Raw genomic sequence first — 20,561 nt, forward strand, 5'->3', positions numbered from 1 at the left:
CACACAGCCCTATCCTTCCCTCTGGCCCGATCCACTAGGGATGCACTCACCGCTGGCCTTGGCAGCCTGCACGCACAGGTCCTCAGCCAAGTGGTCCCCAAAGGAGAAAGATAGGCGCTGGGGGGGCCCGGGGCCCCGAGCGGGCAGCAGCACATGCAGGGCACCAGCCTCCGTGGACAAGAGGCTGCATGAACGCTGAGGGATCAGGGGCGTCTCTTCACTTGGAGGTGCCATGAGTGCAACTTGCCTGGGGCACAGAGAGAAAAAGCCCCTCAGTCCTGGTCAGAGGGGATTGGACTTCTGAGCAGGGAGGGCATGGAAAGGAGTGCTGGAGGCCAGGTGCGGTGGCTTATGCCTGTAATCACAGCATTTTGGGAGGCCGAGGCGGGAGGATCACTTGAGGTCAGGAGTTTGAGACCTGCCTGGCCAACATGGCGAAACCCTGCCTCTAAAAAGTGCAAAACTTAGCCGGGTGTGGTGGTGCGTTCCTGTAATCCCAGCAACTCGGGAGGCTGAGGCAGGACAATCACTTGAACCTGGGAGGCAGAGGTTGCAGTGAGCCAAGATTGCACCACTGCACTCCAGCCTGGACAACAGAGTCAGACTCTGTCTCAAAAAAAAAAAAAGAAAGAAAGAAAGAAAGAAGGAAAGCCTCCCTGGGATGGGCCCAGGAGGAAACTGGCCCCCTGCTTCCAGCCCCCAACAACACCTCCCACCCGCTCGCTCACTTGCCCTGAGAAACCTCAGCACTCAGGGCCCTCAGCTGGGTGGGGCAAGGGGTGGGGCTTCGAGTCCCCTGAGAAAAATTGGGGAGAAAAAGGAGGTCACTCAAATTGACCTGAATGAAGAAGATCTGAAGAAAATGTTGGGAAAAACAAACAAAAACCTAAGTTCCAGCAGGGCGCAGTGGCTCATGTCTGTAATCCCATCATTTCCGGAGGCCAAGAAGGAAGGATAGCTTGAGACCAGGAGTTTGTTTTATGTTTTTTGCTTTTTTGAGACAGAGTCTCGCGCTGTCACCCAGGCTGGAGTGCAGTGGCGCAATCTCAGCTCACTGCAACCTCCGCCTCCCAAGTTCAAGAGATTCTCGTGCCTCAGCCACCCCAGTAGCTGGGATTACAGGTGGGCACCACCACGCCCAGCTAATTTTCTTGTATTTTTAGTAGAGATGGGGTTTCACTGATCTCAAACTCCTGGCCTCAAGTGATCAGCCTGCCTCAGCCTCCCAAAATGCTGGATTACGTGTGTGAGCCACCGTGCCTGGCCGAGACCAGGAGTTTGAAACCAGACTGGGCAATATAGTGAGACCTCCTCTCAAAAAGAAAAAAAAGCCTTGTAATCCCAGCACTTTGACAGGCCGAGGCAGGTGGATCACTTGAGGCTAGGATTTTGAGACCTCATCTCTAAAAAATTAGCAGGGCATGGTGGCACACCCCCATAGTCCTAGCTACTTGGGAGGCTGAGGCAGGAGGATGCCTTCAGCTCTGCAAGTTGAGGCTGCATTGAGCTATGATCACACCACTGCACTCCAGCCTGGGCGACACAGCAAGACCTTATCTCTAGAAAAAAACACAATACAAAAACTATGATCCAAAATAATGCCCTGTGGCTGGGGTGGGGCGGCATTAATGAGGGTTTTTTTGTTTTTGTTTTGAGACAGAGTCTAGCTCTGTCGCCCAGGCTGGAGTGCAGTGGCACAATCTCGGCTTACTCTGCATCCTGGGTTCAAGTGATTCTCCTGCCTCAGCCTCCCAAGTAGCTGGGATTACAGGGGCACGCCACCATGCCCGGCTAATTTTTGTATTTTTGGTAGAGACGGGGTTTCACCATGTTGGCGAGGCTGGTCTGGAACTCCTGACCTCGAGTGATCCTCCTGCCTCGGACTCCCAAAGTGCTGGGATTACCGGCGTGAGAAACTGCACCCGGCCTAATGAGGTTTAAGACAATCAGAGGACTAGGACCCCTAGGACTCAGCTTTCGCAGCTGTGAAATGGGCTGACTCCCCAGCATCCTCATTGAGGTGGTTTGCTGAGCGCAATCCAGGCCTAAAGTGTCAACTCAATTAATGTGCATTAATTTTTATATTTCTTGATGATGTGCCGGTAAGCGATCAACAAACGCCTGTTAAACCAAACAGGAAGGGCAATTGGCACAGCGGTGTGGTGGTTACTGTGGGAAGGGAAGTTTTGTGGGGGAAAGAACCTTACCAAAGGGACACTTTGATGTCACCGATGCCCAGACCAAGAATGAGCACATTCCTAGTCCCAGGAAACTTGGAGGAGCCCCATCTCTCCCACAGAGAGATTGATGCCTAGTTTTGCCCTTTATAGAAATAAAATCACACACCATAGCCTCTCTATCGTCCCCTCAACATCAGCCAATCAAGTTTTTTTGTTTGTTTGTTTGTTCTTTTGAGACGGAGTCTCGCACTGTCACCCAGGCTGGAGTGCAGTCGCACGATCTTGGCTCATTGTAGCCTCTGCCTCCTGGGTTCAAGCAATTCTCATGCCTCAGCTTCCCAAGTGGCTGGGATTACAGGCGCGCACCACAGCGCCCAGCTAATTTTTGTATTTTTAGTAGAGACGGAGTTTCACCATGTTGGGCAGGCTGGTCTCAAACTCCTGGCCTCAGGTGATTCGCCTGCCTTGGCCTCCCAAAGTGCTGCGATTACACACGTGAGCCACATTGCCCAGCCTTTTTTTTTTTTTTTTTTTTTTGTGGGGGGAGGACGGATTCTTGTTCTGTCTCCCAGGCTGGAGTGCCGTGGCATGATCTCGGCTCACTGTAAACTCCACCTCCCAGGTTCAAGCGATTCTCCTGCCTCAGCCTCCTGAGTAGCTGGAATTACAGGCACCCACCACGAAGCCTGGCTAATTTTTGTGTTTTTAGTAGAGATAGGGTTTCACCATGTTGACCAGGCTGATCTCGAACTCCTGACCTCCAGTGATCCGCTGGCCTCAGCCTCCCAAAGTGTTGGGATTAAAGGCATGAGCCACTGTGCCCAGCCCCAGTCGAGTTTAAAATAAGGCTTCGGTGGCAGTGGCGCCCCACTGCAATCCCAGCTACTCAGGGGGCTGAGGCAGCAGGAAAGCTTGAGGCCAGGGGTTAGAGACCTGCCTGAACAACATAGCAAGACCCCCATCTCCAAAACAACAACAAAAAAATCTTAACAAAATATTATTATTTTGTAATATTGAACAAAAAAAAAAAAATGAAAAGTCAGAGGTGATGTTTGGTCCCAGAAAACGCCATAGTTTTTTTGGTTTTTTAAAAATGTTTGTAGAAATGGAGGTCTGGCTATGTTGCCCAGGCTGGCCTTGAACTCCTGGCCTCAAGCTATCCTCCCGCCTCGGCATCCCCTGTTTATAATCCTCAACGTTCTGCATCCTGGCATGGTCGGGTACCCTGTGTCTGGACCGGGAAGGCCTGGAGGGTAGGGGCTGGGAACTCCGCCCCCCAATCCCTCCTCCCCACCCCCCAACCCCGCAGCCCCCGTCGCGCATGCGCAGTGACTCCTCCAGGGCCGCAAGGCAGGCATCTCCCGGCCTTAGTCAAAGCCGAAGCCCAGAGAAGCGAGCGATCGGAGGATGCGAGTCTCGGCTCACGTCTGTCTCGCAGCTTTCCTCCGAGGCCTGGAAGGCGAGCTAGCCTTTGCCCTGGCAGCACCCTGCCCCAGCCCAGCCATCCCCAGCCACCACCATCCTCCCCCAGTGTCTGGGCAGAGCCCTGCGGCATCGCCAGCTCTTACCTAGCGGGCAGGGACCCTGGACCTTCGAAGGGAGGGCAGAGCCAGGAGGCAGCGAGAGGAAAGTCCCACTCGGCTCCTTCCTGTGTGGGCCCCTTGGTTTCCTGAGCCACTGTCATTTACCGAAAGTCAGGGCCCTGCGGGAGCCGGGGGCGGGGAGGCGGGCAAGGAGGGGCAGAAAGTTCCGGAAGCCTCTGCATCAGCCGCCCCGTTCAGACAGGCTGCTGGAGACCCCTAAGCCAAAGGAACTGATGATAGCACAGAGAAGGGTCTGGGTCACACCAGGGGCTCAGCCGACTCTAGACCCACTTGTTAAGTGGGGCTCTGGCCCGGCCCTTATTGCCTCAGTTTACCCATCGGTAGCATGTGTGAGTTGGGCACCCAGTGGAACTAATTTTGCACCCAGGGAAGGAAACCTGGCTGGATTTGCCCAGGAGGGAAGCAGGGAAGTTGCCTCAGAGGAAGGTCAAGTTCTTCTTTGAGGTATTTCTCCCTTAAAGACTCAGGGAGACGCTGGGCGCAGTGGCTCACACCTGTCATCCCAGCACTTTGGGAGGCTGAGGCGGGCGATCACTTGAGGTCAGGAGTTTGAGACCAGCCTAGCCAACATGGCGAAACTCCGTCTCTACTAAAAATACAAAAATTAGCCAGGCGTGGTGGCCTGTAATCGCAGCACTTTGGGAGGCTGAGGCGGGCGGATCGCTTGAAGTCAGGAGTTTGAGACCAGCCTGGCCAACATGATGAAACCCTGTCTCTACTAAAAACAGGAAAATTAGCCAGGCCTGGTGATGCCTGTAATCCTAGCTACTCAGGAGGCTGAGGTGGGAGGATTGCTTGAATCTAGGAGGCAGATGTTACAGTGAGACACGATGGCGCCACTGCACTCCAGCCTGGCAACAGAGCGGGACTTCGTTTAAAAAAAAAAAGAAAAGACTCAGGGAGAGATAATGACCCATTTCTGCCTGTGGTGCCCTGGGCCCAGCCCTAAAAAACCAGGTGGATCCGGCCTGGTCTCTTGGAACTTGTGATCTGGCGCTGAGACAATGAGCAAATGAAGGAGCCAAATCATCGCAGACAACAAAGAAAGCCAGGGTGTCAGGACAGGCACAGACTGGAACTTGGACCCGAGGCAGGACAGGGAGCTGGCCAGGGAAAGGGTGCTCCAGGAGGAGGGCACAGGATGGGCAAAGACCTTGAAAGGGCAGTGATCTTAGCAGCTTGAAGAGCAGTCAGGAGGCCAGGGGCAGGGGTGAGATGAGGGGGAAGGGGACTGCAGGGCGGTCAACAGGGGCAAGATCGTGGGGGGACAGGGGGATCAGGGTCTTTGGGAGAAGGGTGGGTTTTGCCCGGAGCATAATCTGGAGCCACAGGAGTGTTGGAAGTAGGAGCTGTTATAAATGGAAGAGGCAGAAGGCCCGGGCAGCATCCAAATGCAAAGAGACTTGGGCCAGTGTTCTTAGGATAATAGGATCAGAGCCCCGGAAGTAGAGCTTCAGGAATAGACTGACAAAGTGGTGACCGGGTGCAGTGGCTCACATCTGTAATTCCAGCACTTTGGAAGGCCCAGGTGGGAAGATTGCTTGAGCCTAGGAGTTCGAGACCAGCCTGGCCAACATGGTGAAACCCCATCTCTACTAAAAATATAAAAATTAGCTGGGCGTGGTGGCATGCGCCTGTAATCCCAGCTACTTGGGAGGCTGAGGCAGCAGAATCACTGGAACCCAGGAGGCAGGCGGAGGTTGTAGTGAGCTGAGATTGTGCCACCGCACTCCAGCCTGGGCGACGGAGCGATACTCTGTCTCAAAAAAAAAAAAAAAAAAAAAAAAAAAAGGAATAGATTTAAGAAGTTGTGGCCAAGAGCAGTGGCTCACACCTGTAATCCCAGCACTTTGGGAGGCTGAGGCAGGAGGATGGCTTGAGCCCAGGTGTTCGAGACCAGCCTGGGCAACATGGTGAAACCCTGTCTCTACAAAAAATACAACAACAACAACAACAAAATAATAAGCTGGATGTGGTGGCATGTGCCTGTAGTCCCAGCTACTAGGGGAGGCTGAGGTGGGAGGATCACCTGAGCCCAGGAAGTTGAGGCTGCAGTTAGCTGTGGTCATGCCACTGCACTCCAGCCTGGGCAATGGGAGTGAGACACTGTCTCAAAAAAAAAAAAAGACTTTTCATCTCTGTATCACCATCACAAGTCTTAACACAAAATGGTTTGGTAAGTATTTTGTTGATCTTAACTGTTCAATCAGCCAGAGATGCTTATTGGGTACAGCCTGTGTGCAGGGAATCGGGGACAATGCAGACCCAATCCCCATCCAGGGAAGCTGACAGTCCAGCAGGGGAGATGGCAATAAACAAGCTATTGCCCAATAATTATATCAGTTGCCCCTGGGACCAGTCTGCTAAGAGAGATGATTGGATCTGGGAGGGCTTCCTGGAGGAGGTGGCTTTGATACTGAAATCCAACAACAAGTGGGACTAGCCAGAGAGTGACCTGAGAATGTGGGAGTGTGGGCAGTTCTGGCAGGCAGAACAGCCCAGGCAAAGGCCGGGAGGCTTCACGAATTCACAGTGTTCCTGAGAAGAGCAGGATGTCAGGGACACGGGGGGCTGAGACTCATTTGATGGCGTGGGTAGGGCCGCGTGGGTCAAGGGAAAGAGATATAGATATATCTATATCTATAGAGATATAGATTATGTCCTCAGCTTAGTGGAGCTTAGTGGAGCCACAGCTGACCTGCGGCAGGAAGTGCCAAGCAGAAGCTTAGTTGTAGTGTTTTCTTTCACTTCCTGGGTGGCTTCAGCAGACAGGAATGCAACCTTATGTTCTCATCCTTGGCCTGAGACTGAAGCCTCTGCTTTCCGGAAGTACAGTGAGTTTCTGGGTCTCTGCTACCTCCAGTGTGATGGTTTCTGCAATATTTTGAGAATAAGTAAGAGGAGATTGGGGTGAGGATCAAAGTGGTACCTTCAGCCCCAGAGAAGGGCATGTGAAGGCTCTAAAAGGAAGTTCTGGCCGGGCGCGGTGGCTCACGCCTATAATCCCAGCACTTTGGGAGGCTGAGGCGGGCGGATCGCCTGAGGTTAGGAGTTCGAGACCGGCCTTGCCAACCTGGTGAAACCCCATTTCTACTAAAAATACAAAACGCAGCTGGGTGTGGTGGCGGGCGCCTGCAGTCCCAGCTACTCAGGAGGCTGAGGCAAGAGAATCACTTGAACCTGGGAGGCGGAGGTTGCAGTGAGCCGAGATCGCGCCACTGCACTCCAGCCTGGGCGACAGAGCGAGACTCCGTATCAAAAAAAAAAATAAATAAATAAATAAATACTTTTTTTTTAAAAAAAAGGAAGTTCTGGGGACAGAACCCAGAACTTGCCCGAGAAAAATGGGGCACGTCAGTGATGCAAACACCCACATTTTTCTGCTGACAAGAAGTCCATAAATACAATCAAAGAATAAAATACAATCAAAGTGTAACTGGAAACAAAATTGAACTCATGGATAAAATATCCTCATTAAATAAGTAACATCTAGAAAGCAGTAAGAAAATGCCAACCACTTAGGCGGATATGAATCCAGAAGTCACAGAAAATGGAGGACAAATAGCTCTTAAACCCAGAAAAAGTTCCTCAGCTTCGCTTGCCAAATGAAAATTAAGAGTACAGTGAGGCAGGGCTGGGCGCGGTGGCTCATGCCTGTAATCTGAGCACTTTGGGAAGTCAACGTGGAAGGATCATTTGAGCTCAGGAATTGGAGATTAGCCTGGGCAACATGGTGAGATCCGTCTCTACAAAACATACAAAAATTAGCCAGGCATGGTGGTATGCACCTGTAGTCTCAGCTACTTGGAAGACTGAAGTGGGAGGATGGCTTGAGTCCAGGAGGCAGAGGTTGCAGGGAGCCAAGATTGTGCCACTGTACTCCAGCCTGGGCGACAGAGCGAGACACCATCTCAAAAACAAAAACAAAAATGGTAAAAGACTGAATAACTTCCTCCTGAGATTGGAAACAAGACAAGGATGTCCATTTTCACCACCTCTATTCAACATTGTTCTGGTGATGTTAGCCACCGTAATAAGAAAAGAAAAAGCAGGCCGAGGCAGGAGAGTGGTGTGAACCAGGGAGGCGGAGCTTGCAGTGAGCCAAGATCGGGCCACTGCACTCCAGCCTGGGTGACAGAGTGAGACTCCATCTAAAAAAAAAAAAGAAAGAAAGAAAAGAAAAGAAAAGCTGGGCATGGTGGCTCACGCCTGTAATCCCAGCACTTCAGGAAGCCGTGGTGGGAGGATCGCTTGACCCCAGGAGTTGGAGACCAGCCTGGGCAATATAATGAGACGCCATCTTTACAAAAAATTTAAAAATTGCTGGGTGTAGTGGCTCACACCTGTACTCCCAGCACTTTGGGAGGCCGAGGTGGGCAGATCATTGGAGGTCAGGAGTTCGAGACAAGCCTGGCCAATATGATGAAACTCCGTTTCTACTAAAAATACAAACATTAGCCCAGCGTGGTGGCACATGCTTGCAATCCCAGCTACTCAGGAGGCTGAGGCATGAGAATGGCTTGAACTGACAAGGTGGAAGTTGCAGTGAGCCGAGATCATGCCACTGCACTCCAGCCTGGGCTGGGCAACAGAGCAATACTCTGTCTCAGAAAAAAAAAAAAAGGCCAGGCACGGTGGCTCACACCTGTAATCCCAGCACTTTGGGAGGCTGAGGTGGGAGAATCACAAGGTCAGGAGTTCAAGACCAACCTGATCAACATGGTGAAACCCCATCTCTACTAAAAATACAAAAATTAGCCAGGTATGGTAAAAATACAAAAATTAGCCGGGCGTGGTGATGCGCACCTGTAATCCCAGCTACTCAGGAGGCTGAGGCAGGAGAATCGCTTGAACCCGGGAGGTGAAGGTTGCAGTGAGCCAAGATCGTGCCACTGCACTCCAGCCTATGTGACAGAGGGAGACTCTGTCTCAAAAAAAAAAAAAAAAAAAAATTAAAAATTGGCAGGGTGCGATAGCTCACACCTGTTGTCCCAGCTATTTGGGAGGCTGAGGATTGCTTGAGTCAGGGAGGACAAGGCTGCAGTAAGCCATCATCATACCATTACACTCCAGTCTGGGCAACAGAGCGAGATCCTGTCTTAAAAAAAAAATAGATGAGAAAAATAAACAAGTCAGGTGTGGCTGGGCATGGTGATACATGCTTGTAGCCTCAGCTACTGGAGAAGCTGAAATGGGAGCCCAGGAATTTAAAGGCAACATAGCAAGATTCTGTATCAAGCGAAACAGAACAAAATAACTAATAAAAAAAAGTAAATAAAACTGTTGCTATTTGCTGATGATATGATTGTTTATGTCAAAAACCCGAGGGAATCTATAAGACAACTACTGAAATTAATACATAAATTCAGCACGTTACCAGGTTTAAAAAGTCCGTTGAATTCAATACAAAAGTCAATTGAATTTTTATACACCAGCAGCAAACAATTGGAACATAAAAAAATTTTGAAAAATTTCCTTTGCAGCAGCACTGAAAAAGATAAAATACTGTGATGGTCTTAGAGTTTGCGTCTCCCCAAAATTAATACATTGAAATCCTAACCTCGAAGGCGATGGTATTCAGAAGCGGAACCTTTTAAGAGGTGATTAGATCATGAGGGTTGAGCTCTCATGGATGGGATTAATGCCCTTATAAAAGAGGCCCCTAGGCTGGGCATGGTAGCTCACACCTGTAATCCCAGCACCCTGGGAGAATTGCAGGCTGGTCTCTGACAAACAACTTGTGTTTGAGACCAGCCTGGGCAATGTGGCGAAACACCACCTCTACCAAAAAAAATCACAAAAATTAGCTGGGCATGGTGGTGCACACCTGTAGTCCCAGGTCAGGAGTTTGAGGCCAGCCTGACCAACGTGGAGAAACCCCATCTCCACTGAAAAAACAAAATTAGCCGGATGTGGTGGTGCATGCCTGTAATCCCAGCTACTTGGGAGGCTGAGGCGGGAGAATCGCTTGAACCCAGGAGGTGGAGGCTGCGGTAAGCCGAGATCACACCATTGCACTCCAGCCTGGGCAACAAGAGCAAAACTCTGTCTCAAAAAAAAAAAAAAAAAAAAAGGCCGGGTGCAGTGGCTCATGCCTGTAATCTTAGCACTTCGGGAGGCCAAGGTGGGTGGATCACCTGAGGTCAGGAGTTCAAGACCAGCCTGGCCAACATGGTAAAACCCCGTCTCTGCTAAAAATACAAAAATTAGCTGGGTGTGGTGGCGCACGCCTGTAATCCCAGCTACTCTGGAGGCTGAGGAAGGAGAATCGCTTGAACTCGGGAGGTGGAGGTTGCAGTGAGCTGAGATCGCGCCACTGCATTGCACTCAAGGTTGCGTGACAGGAAAGAGGCTACATCTCAAAAAAAAAATAAAAAAAAAAAGGCCAGGGACCTGGAGTCCGGAGTGCACACAAGTGGGTGGCTTTACAGTGTTTTGAGGACCAAGGGTCAGAAACCAAGATTTGGGTGTCTTGGGCCCAGCCTTGGGAAGGCACTGGTGCCAGTAAGTGAGATGAGGGAGACAGTGGGAAGGATGAGGCAGATCAGCATTGTGAACGCTCCGTGATCCAAGCTGTGGCTTGGCCCAGAATCCTGGATGAACAAACTGGTGCCTTCAAAGTCCCTGGGAAAAAGACAGGGGGGACAGGGGTGCCCTTGGACAGCCCTGCCAACCAGGAACTCCTCGCCTGGGCCCCACTGGATGGTGATAATAGAGACACAGAGTAGCCCAGGACCAGCCTGCTCAGGTCAGATTCCTGCATGGCCCGAGGTGGGGGCAGAGGAATCCTGCCGGGCCAGGTGTGTCACTAGGAAGCTGGGGCCACGGCATCACTCAGGCACCGACAACATGTAAAAGAAAGAAAAATAATAAAGCTTTTTTTTTTCTTTTAAATTAAGACAGTTTCACTCTGTTGCCCAGGCTGGAGTGCAGCAGCATGATCTTGGTTCACTGCAACCTCCGCCTCCAGGGTTCAAGTGATTCTCGTGCCTCAGCCTCCCGAGTAGCTGGGATTACAGGTGTGTGTCACTGCACCCAGCTAATTTTTGTATTTTTAGTAGAGACGGGGTTTCACCATGTTGGCCAGGCTGGTCTCGACTCCTGACCTCAAGTGACCTGCCCGCTTCAGCCTCCCAAAGTGCTGGGGTTACAGATATGAGCCACTGTGCCCAACCAAAAAGAAAAATAATAAAGCTCTGGGCCGGGCGCGGTGGCTCACGCCTGTAATCCCAGCATTTTGGGAGGCTGAGGTGGGCGGATTATCTGAGGTCAGGAGTTCAAGACCAGCCTGGCCAACATGGTGAAACCCCGTCTCTACTAAAATTACAAAAATTAGCCGGGCGTGGAGGCAGATGCCTGTAATCCCAGCTACTCAGGAGGCTGAGGCAGGAAAGGATGGCTTGAACCCGGGAGGCAGAGGCTGCAGTGAACTGAGATTGTGCCACTGCATTCCAGCCTTGGCAATGGAGTGAGACTCCGTCTCAAAAAAAAAAAAAAAAAAAAAAGAAACAAGAAACCCTGTCTCTACAAAAATTAGCCAGGCATGATGATGGGTGCCTGTAATCCCAGCTACTCTGGAGGGTGAGGCAGGAGAATCGCTTGAACCTGGGAGGCAGAGGCTACGGTGAGCTGAGATCATGCCATTGCATTCCAGCCTGGGGAACACAGTGAGACTCCATCTCAAAAAAAAAAAAAGAAACTAAAGAAAAATAATAAAGCTTTGAAACAAACAGTCAGCACATCACAACCCGTGCCCTTCCCCACCCTGGCATGCCCCTCCCTCCGCTCCAACCCAGGCCTTGAAGGCAGAAGCACGAGGCCCCAAGGTTCCTCCTCCCCTGTCCTCCCTAAATTCCTTTTCCTGCCCCTCTCCTGCTGTCCCAGGATCCAATTTGTGCTCCAGGCTGCGCTCTGCCCTTTCCAGGATCTCTTTCCACCTGCTTGTAGCCGCTCAGCACTTTGGGGAAACTGAGGCCAGAGCGGTGAGTTCCAGCATAGAGGGAAGGGCAGGGCCTCAACCTTCCCAGTCCAAACAATCATACGCCATTTAAATCTCACAACAACCCTAAAAGCTGGCGACTATTATTGGCCTCATTTTGTGGAAGGGGAAACTGAGGCCCAGAGCGGCAACGCGGCCAGCGAACCATCGGTAAGATTTGAACCTGGTTGTGTATCGTTCAACGGTCTCGCGCTTGGCCTCAGCTGGGCCACTGCAGATGGGACATGGTTCTGCTGCCACCTGGTGGACACTCGCGGCAGCGCTGTTGGGATAGAGCCGCCTCTCACCTGACGTCCTGCCCCGAAAACCCCAGCCAGAGGAGGGCTGACCTGCTCCCCTGGCCTCCCTGCCCCGCGTCACACCCATCAGTTTTCCGAATTTTCACCAGGAAGTGTCCTGGTGAAGTGTCCTGGTCTAAGTGTCCACCAGGAAGGGACTGGGTAACTAACCACCTGTGCTACAGTTGGGCTAAAGATTTTAGTGCAAAAGTTAATTTGCCCACCTCACAAGAAATACTAAAAAATATGTATATTTTTTCGAGACAGAGTCTCACTCTGTTGCCCAGGCTGGGGTACAGTGGCACAATCTCGGCTCACTGCAACCTCCGACTCCCAGGCTCAAGCGATTCTCATGCCTCAGCCTCTCAAGTAGCTGGGACTACAGGCACCCGCCACAATATCCAGCTAATTTTTGTATTTTTTAATAGAAGCGGGGTTTCACCATGTTGGCCAGGCTGGTCTCGAGCTCCTGACCTCAGGTGATCCACCCACCTGGGCCTCGCAAGGTGCTGGGATTACAGGTGAGAGCCACCGTACCCACCCAAAAGAAATTCTTTAGGCTGAAAACAAGGGACCCCAGACATGTATTCCAATCCACGTGAAAATCTGAAGAACACATATAAAGGTAATGTATGTAATTTTAAAAGATTGCATAAGGCCAGGTGCTTTGGCTCATGCCTGTAATCCCAACACTTCAGGAGGCTGAGGTGGGCAGATCAATTGAGCCTAGGAGTTCAAGACCAGCCTGGGCAACATAGAGAGACCTTGTCTCTACAAAAAATACAAAACTTGGCCGGGCACGGTGGCTCACACCTGTAATCCCAGCACTTTGGGAGGCCGAGGCGGGTGGATCACGAGGTCAGGAGTTTAAGGAAAAAAATATAAAACTTAGCTGGGTTTCATGGCATCCGTCCTAACTACTCGGGAGGTCTGAGGTGGGAGAATCTCTTGAACCTGGGAGTTCGAGGCTGCAGTGAACAGAGATCTCGCCACTGCACTCCAGCCTGGGCAACAGAGTGAGATCCTGTATCAAAAAAATAAGGCTGGGCACAATGGCTCACGCCCGTGATCCCAGCACTTTGGGAGGCCGAGGCAGGCAGATCACGAGGTCAGGAGATCGAGACCATCGTGGCTAACATGGTGAAACCCCATCTCTACTAAAAATACAAAACATTAGCTGGGTGTGGTGGTGTACGCCTGTAATCTCAGCTACTCAGGAGGCTGAAGCAGGAGAATTGCTCGAACCTGGGAGGTGGAGGTTGCAGTGAGCCGAGATCATGCCACTGCAATCTAGCCTGGGTGACAGAGCGAGACTCCGTCTCAAAAAAACAAAAAACAAACAAACAAAAAAACAGGCTGGGTGCGGTGGCTCATGCCTGTAATCCCAGCACTTTGGGAGGCCGAGGCGGGTGGATCATCTGAGGTCAGGAATCTGAGACCAGCCTGGCCAACCCAGTAAAACCCTATCTCTACTAAAAATACAAAAAATTAGCCAGGCGTGGTGGTGCACGCCTGTAGTCCCAGTTACTCGGGAGGCTGAGGCAGGAGAATCGCTTGAACCTGGGAGGCGGAGGTTGCAGTGAGCTGAGATCGCGCTACTGCACTCCAGCCTGGGCGACGGAGCTAAACTCCATCTCAAAACAACAACAACAACAACAACAACAAACTATATATTAATTGTATTGTTGGGTCTACAATATAGAGAAAGGTAACATATTTGACATTAACGGCACAAAGGAGGTGAAGGGAGCCAAGTTGTACTGGAATAAGAAAATCATTGGGCCGGGCGCGGTGGCTTACGCCTGTAATCCCAACACTTTGGGAGGTGGAGGCAGGCGGATTACCTGAGGTCAGCAGTTCGAGACCAGCCTAACCAACATGGTAAAACCCTGTCTCTACTAAAAATACAAAAATTACCTGGGCATCGTGGCGGGCGCCTGTAATCCCAGCTACTCTGGAGGCTGAGGAGGGAGAATTGCTTGAACCCAGGAGGCAGAGGTTGCAGTGAGCCGAGATAGCGCCACTGCACTCCGGCCTGGGGAAAAGAGTAAGACTCAGTCTCAAAAAAAAAAAAAAAAAAGAAAAAGAAAAGAAAAGAAAATCACACCCAGTAGTGACTTGAATCCACAAAACCAGATTAAGAGAACCAGAAATGCAAAATAAGAAAATGAAAATTAAAAATTGCATGCTTGCTGTCCTTTATTTTCTTTCTTTCTTTCTTTTTTTTTTTTCTGAGTCGGAGTCTCGCCCTGTCTCCCAGGCTGGAGTGCAACGGCCAGATCTCAGCTCACTACAACCTCCATCTCCCAGGTTCAAGCGATTCTTCTGCCTCAGCCTCCCGAGTAGCTGGGATTACAGGCGCCCGCCACCACGCCCGGCTAATTTTTGTATTTTTAGTAGAGACGGGGCTTCGCCATGTTGGCCAGGCTGGTCTCGAACTCCTGACCTCAAGTGATCCACCCGCCTCGGCCTCCCAAAGTGCTGGGATGACAGGCATGAGCCACCGCGCCTGGTCTTTTTTTTTTTTTTTTTTTTTTTTTTTTTGAGACAGAGTCTCACTCTGTCGCCCAGGCTGGAGTACAGTGGCGCAATCTCGGCTCACTGCAACCTCTGGCTCCTGGGTTCAAACGATTCTCATGCCTCAGCCTCCTGCCTCTTTCCTCTTAATTTTACTTCATAGCCTTGTCATCAGGGAGTTGTTTGCGGCTGTTTCTTTTTTCATATCTGGTCCCCGTCCTCATCCCCAGGAGGGCTTCTTTCTGCCCGAGCAAACTGCTAAGTCCAAGCCCCTCAAAGTGGGCGGCTGGATCTTGATCCATTCCCCGGCTCTCCGCGCGCCCTCCCCCAACCCCCGCTCCCTCAGGTTCTTATGAACTGGAGGCAGACAGACAGAGTTTGAATCCCAGCTACTACGAAACACAAATCGGACCCCAAATTAACAAAAACAGCATTCCAGCTCTTATTCAATATTCGTGCTGCAACATCGCTAGGAGAAAAATATATTATTTGTATTCCCATTTTACAGATACCCTCAGGTATCTGGTGGAGACCTCCGTAACACACCTCCCCGGAGGATGAGGCCCCGAGTGTGAAGCATCGGGATCTCATGGTAAACACCGCAGCCACCCGAGGTCCGGTTCAATGCTTAGGCATCCTGCAGGCGGCGCGCGCCGCCGCCCCCAGTTGCAGCCGGGACTGGCGGAGTGCCTACAACTCCCGATGTGCCGCGCGCGCCGACGCTCCGTTACGGTCGTGGTGGAACAGGTGGAGCTTGCCTCGTTGCCTTCTGGGAAACGAAGTCTCGCTGAAGAGAGGCCGAACTTTGAGTAGCAGGTGGATCCGTAGCCAATGAAGACGCGGATCGCTTTGAGTGCGGGGCAGAGGAGCCAATGGACGTGCGGCATTGGGAGGGCGGGTCTTCCGGTAGTGAAGGCCTGGTGAACGGCTGCGCGAAAGAGGACACTTCCTTTTGCGGGTGGCGGCGAAGGCGGAGAGCACGCCATGAAGGCCTCGGGCACGGTAAGGCGGGCGCGGCGCGGCAGGGGGCCAAGGGATGGGGCACGGGCCCCATCAGGGGCCTGCATAGGTGGCGTGGGTCGGGTTGGTGCCGCGCGCTTCTGTTTGGGCCCCCCTTGGCCGCGCACCGGCTTCTCTTGTTGCACCCAACATGGCGGCCATGGTGGGAGCCGCGTGGAGAGAGCGGTGCGTGACCTGGGCCAGCTCAGGGATCGCGGGGGCCCAAGGACTCCGGGTCTTCTTCCCGGGGGAAGGAATAAGTCGCGCAGCATAGAGGCCCTAGCCCCGGCACCTCGTCGAGCCGCCAAGTTTCTGTTTTCCTTTCTGCAGCGTGGACGTGGCGGTAGAGCAATAGTGTTTTCTTTCTGCCGGAATGGCTGTGAGAAGCAGATGAAAATTGCTAACAGTGAGCCGAAACGGGGAGCGCGAGGCTTAACGCTGTGATACATACTGGATAGAATCAAACGGCTCTATGGCGCAGAGATAGGAGAACCTGGACTCCCATGGAGTGGGTGTATTATGTCCAGATCTCCAGCCTCGGTTTCCTTGCTGTCAAAGGGGCGGGCCCCATTGTTCCCTTCCTGAACGTGTGCCGAGGCCGGTGGGTCAGGTTCACAGTAAAAGTAGGAACTGCGATAATTTGTGACTATTTTTCATTGATATTAGTGAAAAGCTGGCGAGTCAGTTTCAGAGGTGGTTTCTTTGTGCCATATCACAGAGCCTGGACTTGACTAAAGATTCTCACCTCTGCATCTGTAAACCGGGAGTCTTCCCTGGGTCAAACGTTTGGATTGCAGTTGGGAAAACGGAGGCAGCCGCAGCTCGCGTGGCGACAGTGCAGGGATCCCAGGGCTGGGGAGAGACCTGAGGTCTTGTCCTAGTTCTGCCTGGAATGGGCTGTGAGATCCCATGCTGTTCACTGGGCCTCAGGGTGAAAGAAGATGTTGGCTGGATGTTTTGAGGTGCAGAGTGGCTGTTTGACGGCGACTGCAAAGCAATTCAGGACTGCAGCATGAAGAAAGGAGGCTGTGGGCCTAAGCCACAGCTTTCCTGGTCTGAAACCCTTAGCCCAGGCAAAGGAGAGGCAGGCAACTCAATTAATCCTCCCTGGAGACCTCCCTCTCCTCAGTTCATTTTGTGTATAAAGTTGTGGTCGGGAGTGTGACCCACAGTCACCAAGAATCCACATGGAGGCCCTAGGGTGGCCCTGCCTCCTGCTTCCCGAATCTGTGGTTACTAGGTGCAGGAAAGGGAGTGAGGTGGATCTCCACAGTTGCCTCTGGGTGCTGGCCTTAACCTCACTCCTGTTTCCTTTCAGCTACGAGAGTACAAGGTAGTGGGTCGCTGCCTGCCCACCCCCAAATGCCACACGCCGCCCCTCTACCGCATGCGAATCTTTGCGCCTAATCATGTCGTCGCCAAGTCCCGCTTCTGGTACTTTGTATCTCAGTTAAAGAAGATGAAGAAGTCTTCAGGGGAGATTGTCTACTGTGGGCAGGTATGGAGAGGCCGGGGCTACGTGGGGTCTGGAGTGGATTTGCGCCTCTTGGGACATCGTGCATCTCAAGAATTAATCAGACATCGACCGGGTGCGGTAGCTCACGCCTGTAATCCCATCACGTCAGACATCAGAGCCCCGGGTTGTGTTTCTGCCTGGGTCACGGGACTGGAGCAGAGCTTATGTGCCATTTCCCTGATTAGAAAGCCAGGGACCCAGGGAGCGGGTGGGTGGCATGGTGGGACACCTTGGTTGGTGCTGTCTTCCCTGGGCCCTGTGTGTTAAGTGAGGAGAGGTGATGGCTATCTGGTCAGTGGGTGGTAGCTAGGTTGGCCCAGACAGGTTCCAGGAGACTTGAGTTCAGGAACTGCATCTGGGGCTGGGTTGGTGTCCGTGGCAGAAGCCTGGACTTCAGGCTGTTGCCATGGGAAGTTCCCTTACCTCACGCTCCCTGAGGGTGCCTGAAGGTAGGTGGGGCTGGGAAACTGAGGCACAAGAGTCTGGCCATAGAGTAGGCCTGGAGCCTGGGGTGTGCTTTAGAGGCCGAGGGCTCAGTGAGGATGGGGCTAGGGCACATCGGCTTGCTGCTCTCACATCTCCCTGTGGCCTCTCCTTGGCAGGTGTTTGAGAAGTCCCCCCTGCGGGTGAAGAACTTCGGGATCTGGCTGCGCTATGACTCCCGGAGCGGCACCCACAACATGTACCGGGAATACCGGGACCTGACCACCGCAGGCGCTGTCACCCAGTGCTGTAAGCCGCCTGTCCCGCCTCCAGCTTTTTAGACCCTCCTTGACTCCCTCACACTGAGGCAGGGCAAATGCCAGAGGTTCCCAGTGCAGGAGAGTCTCAGGACTGGTGGCGGGGCACAGGAAGACGAGAGGATGCCCTAGGCCCCAGATGGCGCTTTTCTGAGAGCCCTGCCAGGCTCGGTTGTAAATCACATCGCATCTGGAAACTCCCTTTTTGGGTCTGCACCTTGTTTAGACTGGGATCCACATCACCACTGTTTTCTGGGACCTGCTTAGAACCGAATTGAACCCCTGCCTGGTGTTGGGAGCTGGCACCTTTTCCCTGGCTCACCTGCCAGGGTCTGTGAGACCCCCACACCTCCCTGATTGCACCTAAACCCAAGAATCACTGTTTCTTATAGCGGTGGTTTAAACAGAGGTGCAAACAGCAAGTGGATCTCGTCGCCTTTGGGGGGCTGTGGCCGTGCCCCTCAAAGTGAATTTGGAGGTTCCACAACTCTAGTGGCCAGTGACTGCAGGGACCCAGGCCTTGGGCTATCTCGCTTCCCCACCACCACCTTCCCGTGAGCCCCGAGCCCTCAGGCAGTTGCTGTGACCAACAGGATGTGTCAGGTCATTGGGCAGGCACTCAGGAGGTTTGCTGAATGCCCAGAGCCCAGGCAACACCGTCACCCTGGCCCCACTCCTTTCCACAGACCGAGACATGGGTGCCCGGCACCGCGCCCGAGCCCACTCCATTCAGATCATGAAGGTGGAGGAGATCGCGGCCAGCAAGTGCCGCCGGCCGGCTGTCAAGCAGTTCCACGTGAGTGCCCTGGGGGACTCCCCTGGAGGGAAGTGCCTGCTCTGACGCAGGAGCCCAGTGGGGGGCGGCTACACCTTGGTGGCCCCACAGGATGGGGTGTTAAGAGGCTTCCAACCCCCTCAACATGCCTCCCTTCCTCACAGGACTCCAAGATCAAGTTCCCGCTGCCCCACCGGGTCCTGCGCCGTCAGCACAAGCCACGCTTCACCACCAAGAGGCCCAACACCTTCTTCTAGGTGCAGGGCCCTCGCCCGGGTGTGCCCCAAATAAACTCAGGAACGCCCCGGTGCTCGCCGCGTGTTTTCTTTGCACACTGCAGAGCTCAAAGGGGTGCTATGAGAGGCCGGCCCAGTCACCTCCTGGGGTGCAGCTGAGCTGCCATTTCTCTGTCCTGGGAGGGGTCTTCAGTGCAAACAAACAAACCCTCACATCCTCCTGTCCTGGAGTGGGCCCTCCAGGTGCCCCCACCCCTGAGCTCCCTCTTGCTTGGTCAGTTCTCAGCCCTGCTGGCAGCCCTGGGCTATGAGCTGCAGGGGTACTGTCTGTCCTGGGCCCTAAATCTGTCCCAACTGCTTTGTGAGACACAGGCCTCCCAGGCTCCCCTGCTGAGTCTGGACCAGGGAGAATCTCCGTAGATAGTGGGGTTGGCGTTCACTCCCTGGGGATTCCCCTAAGTCTCTGGTTCCCAAAGTTCTCAGAGTAGACACAAGAGGGCACCCAAGGGGCGCTCTCTGCTGCTTGGGGGCTGTTTCCCTTTCACTGGTTGGGGGCCTCTTAGATGACGCCCTCATCTTGCCCAAGGAGGTCAAGGACTCACCACAGGTACTCATCTCTGGGAAACTGCTTCAGGCCTGGAAAATTCCAGGCATGACACTAATCCCACCCTGGCTGAGTCCTTCTGTCAGGTGGAGGCTAAGCTGGCATTGGAGAAGCTTGAGACACAGCCAAGAGCTCAGGCTCTGGGAGCCTCCCATCCTTTGTTGCGTGACCTTGGGCAGCCCTGTTCTGGGCCAGCGGCCCTCCTGGGGCTTGCTGTCTTGATCTCAACATCGGGTTCCACATTGATGTGGGAAGTGGCGCTGTGCAGTTGCTGGGGGCAGCCTGTGGGGCCCTCCTTTGTCCCAGAGAGCCCAGGATCAGAGGGAAGCCAGGACCAGGTAGTAGTTACGGCTTTTTGAAACAGGGTCTTCCTCTGTTGCCCTGGCTGGAGTGCAGTGGAGAGATCATGGCTTACTGTAGCCTCGACCTCCTGGGCTCAAGTGGTCCTCCTGCCTCAGCCTCCCAAGTAGCTGGGACTACAGGGGCACCACCACACTCGGGGCAAGGACACAGCCTTTCCTCCACCTGTGGAGGAGCTGTGTGGTTTCCAGGAAACCAGGCCTTTTCCAGCCTCACCTGTGGGGTGTTGTAACACCCAGGAACTTGGAGAGGCGCCCAGAACCTGGGCAGGGTCAGCACACAAGCACCCATTCTGCGTAAGACCCAGGCCTGAGGACAGCCCTGTAGACCACAGAACCCCACGGGTCCCGTCCCCAGCAACTGGCTCCTTCCCACCCTAGGGCCTTTGCACTTGCCTGGAATACCACAGGTTCCCCCAGGCTGGCCTCACTCAAGTTTTACAAACTGCACGTGGGTTCCCGGGACTGGGCTATATTTGATTTCTATCCCCCACTAGTTCTGAGAGGGCAGGGGCCGTGTGTGTCACCCAGTGTATCCAGGAGGGGCTCAACTTTCCATGGTATCCTTTTTGTTTCGTGAAAGCTCTTTACATATGCGGGGCAAAAGCTTGGGAAAAGTCATACATTTTCCCAGGATATCTTTCTCTTTTTGAGACGGAGTCGCACTTGGTTGCCCATGCTGGAGTGCAGTGGCACAGTCTCAGCTCACTGCAACCTCCGCCTCCCAGGTTCAAGGGATTCTCCTGCCTCTGCC

General features: G+C 53.0%; 2 protein-coding genes and 1 non-coding gene across 4 annotated transcripts in view; 2 read left to right on the forward strand and 1 right to left on the reverse strand.

Annotated features, from left to right (window-relative positions):
* The window catches only part of JAK3 (Janus kinase 3), a 31,447-nt gene extending 27,575 nt beyond the window's left edge, over positions 1-3,872 (reverse strand). For both annotated transcript variants that reach the window (XM_055104425.2, XM_034944865.3), the window contains exons 1-2: positions 3,749-3,872; positions 51-247 (exon numbers count right to left, since the gene is read on the reverse strand). In XM_055104425.2, the coding sequence (XP_054960400.1) occupies positions 51-247; positions 3,749-3,864 (313 nt within the window). In that variant the 5' untranslated portion in view covers positions 3,865-3,872. The remainder of the gene's footprint in view (positions 1-50; positions 248-3,748) is intronic.
* Positions 3,873-15,428: 11,556 nt separating this feature from the next.
* On the forward strand, positions 15,429-18,918 carry RPL18A (ribosomal protein L18a). The gene is made up of 5 exons (XM_003817796.4): positions 15,429-15,580; positions 16,896-17,075; positions 17,696-17,825; positions 18,520-18,629; positions 18,773-18,918. The coding sequence occupies exons 1-5, from the start codon at positions 15,563-15,565 to the stop codon at positions 18,863-18,865; spliced, it is 531 nt and encodes a 176-aa protein (XP_003817844.1). The 5' UTR covers positions 15,429-15,562; the 3' UTR covers positions 18,866-18,918.
* On the forward strand, positions 18,190-18,322 carry LOC112437956 (small nucleolar RNA SNORA68). The gene has a single exon (XR_003026453.1). It is a non-coding gene; the product is annotated as a small nucleolar RNA SNORA68 (small nucleolar RNA).
* Positions 18,919-20,561: the final 1,643 nt, after the last annotated feature.

Source organism: Pan paniscus, chromosome 20, assembly GCF_029289425.2.
Source record: "Pan paniscus chromosome 20, NHGRI_mPanPan1-v2.0_pri, whole genome shotgun sequence".
NCBI classification, from domain to species: domain Eukaryota; kingdom Metazoa; phylum Chordata; class Mammalia; order Primates; family Hominidae; genus Pan; species Pan paniscus.

Bases quoted from the DNA above. Each gene is read 5' to 3' on its own strand.
- RPL18A (XM_003817796.4), top strand. The intron at 17,076-17,695 runs GTATGGAGAGGC...TCTCCTTGGCAG, and splicing joins AGATTGTCTACTGTGGGCAG to GTGTTTGAGAAGTCCCCCCT. The intron at 18,630-18,772 runs GTGAGTGCCCTG...CCTTCCTCACAG, and splicing joins CGGCTGTCAAGCAGTTCCAC to GACTCCAAGATCAAGTTCCC.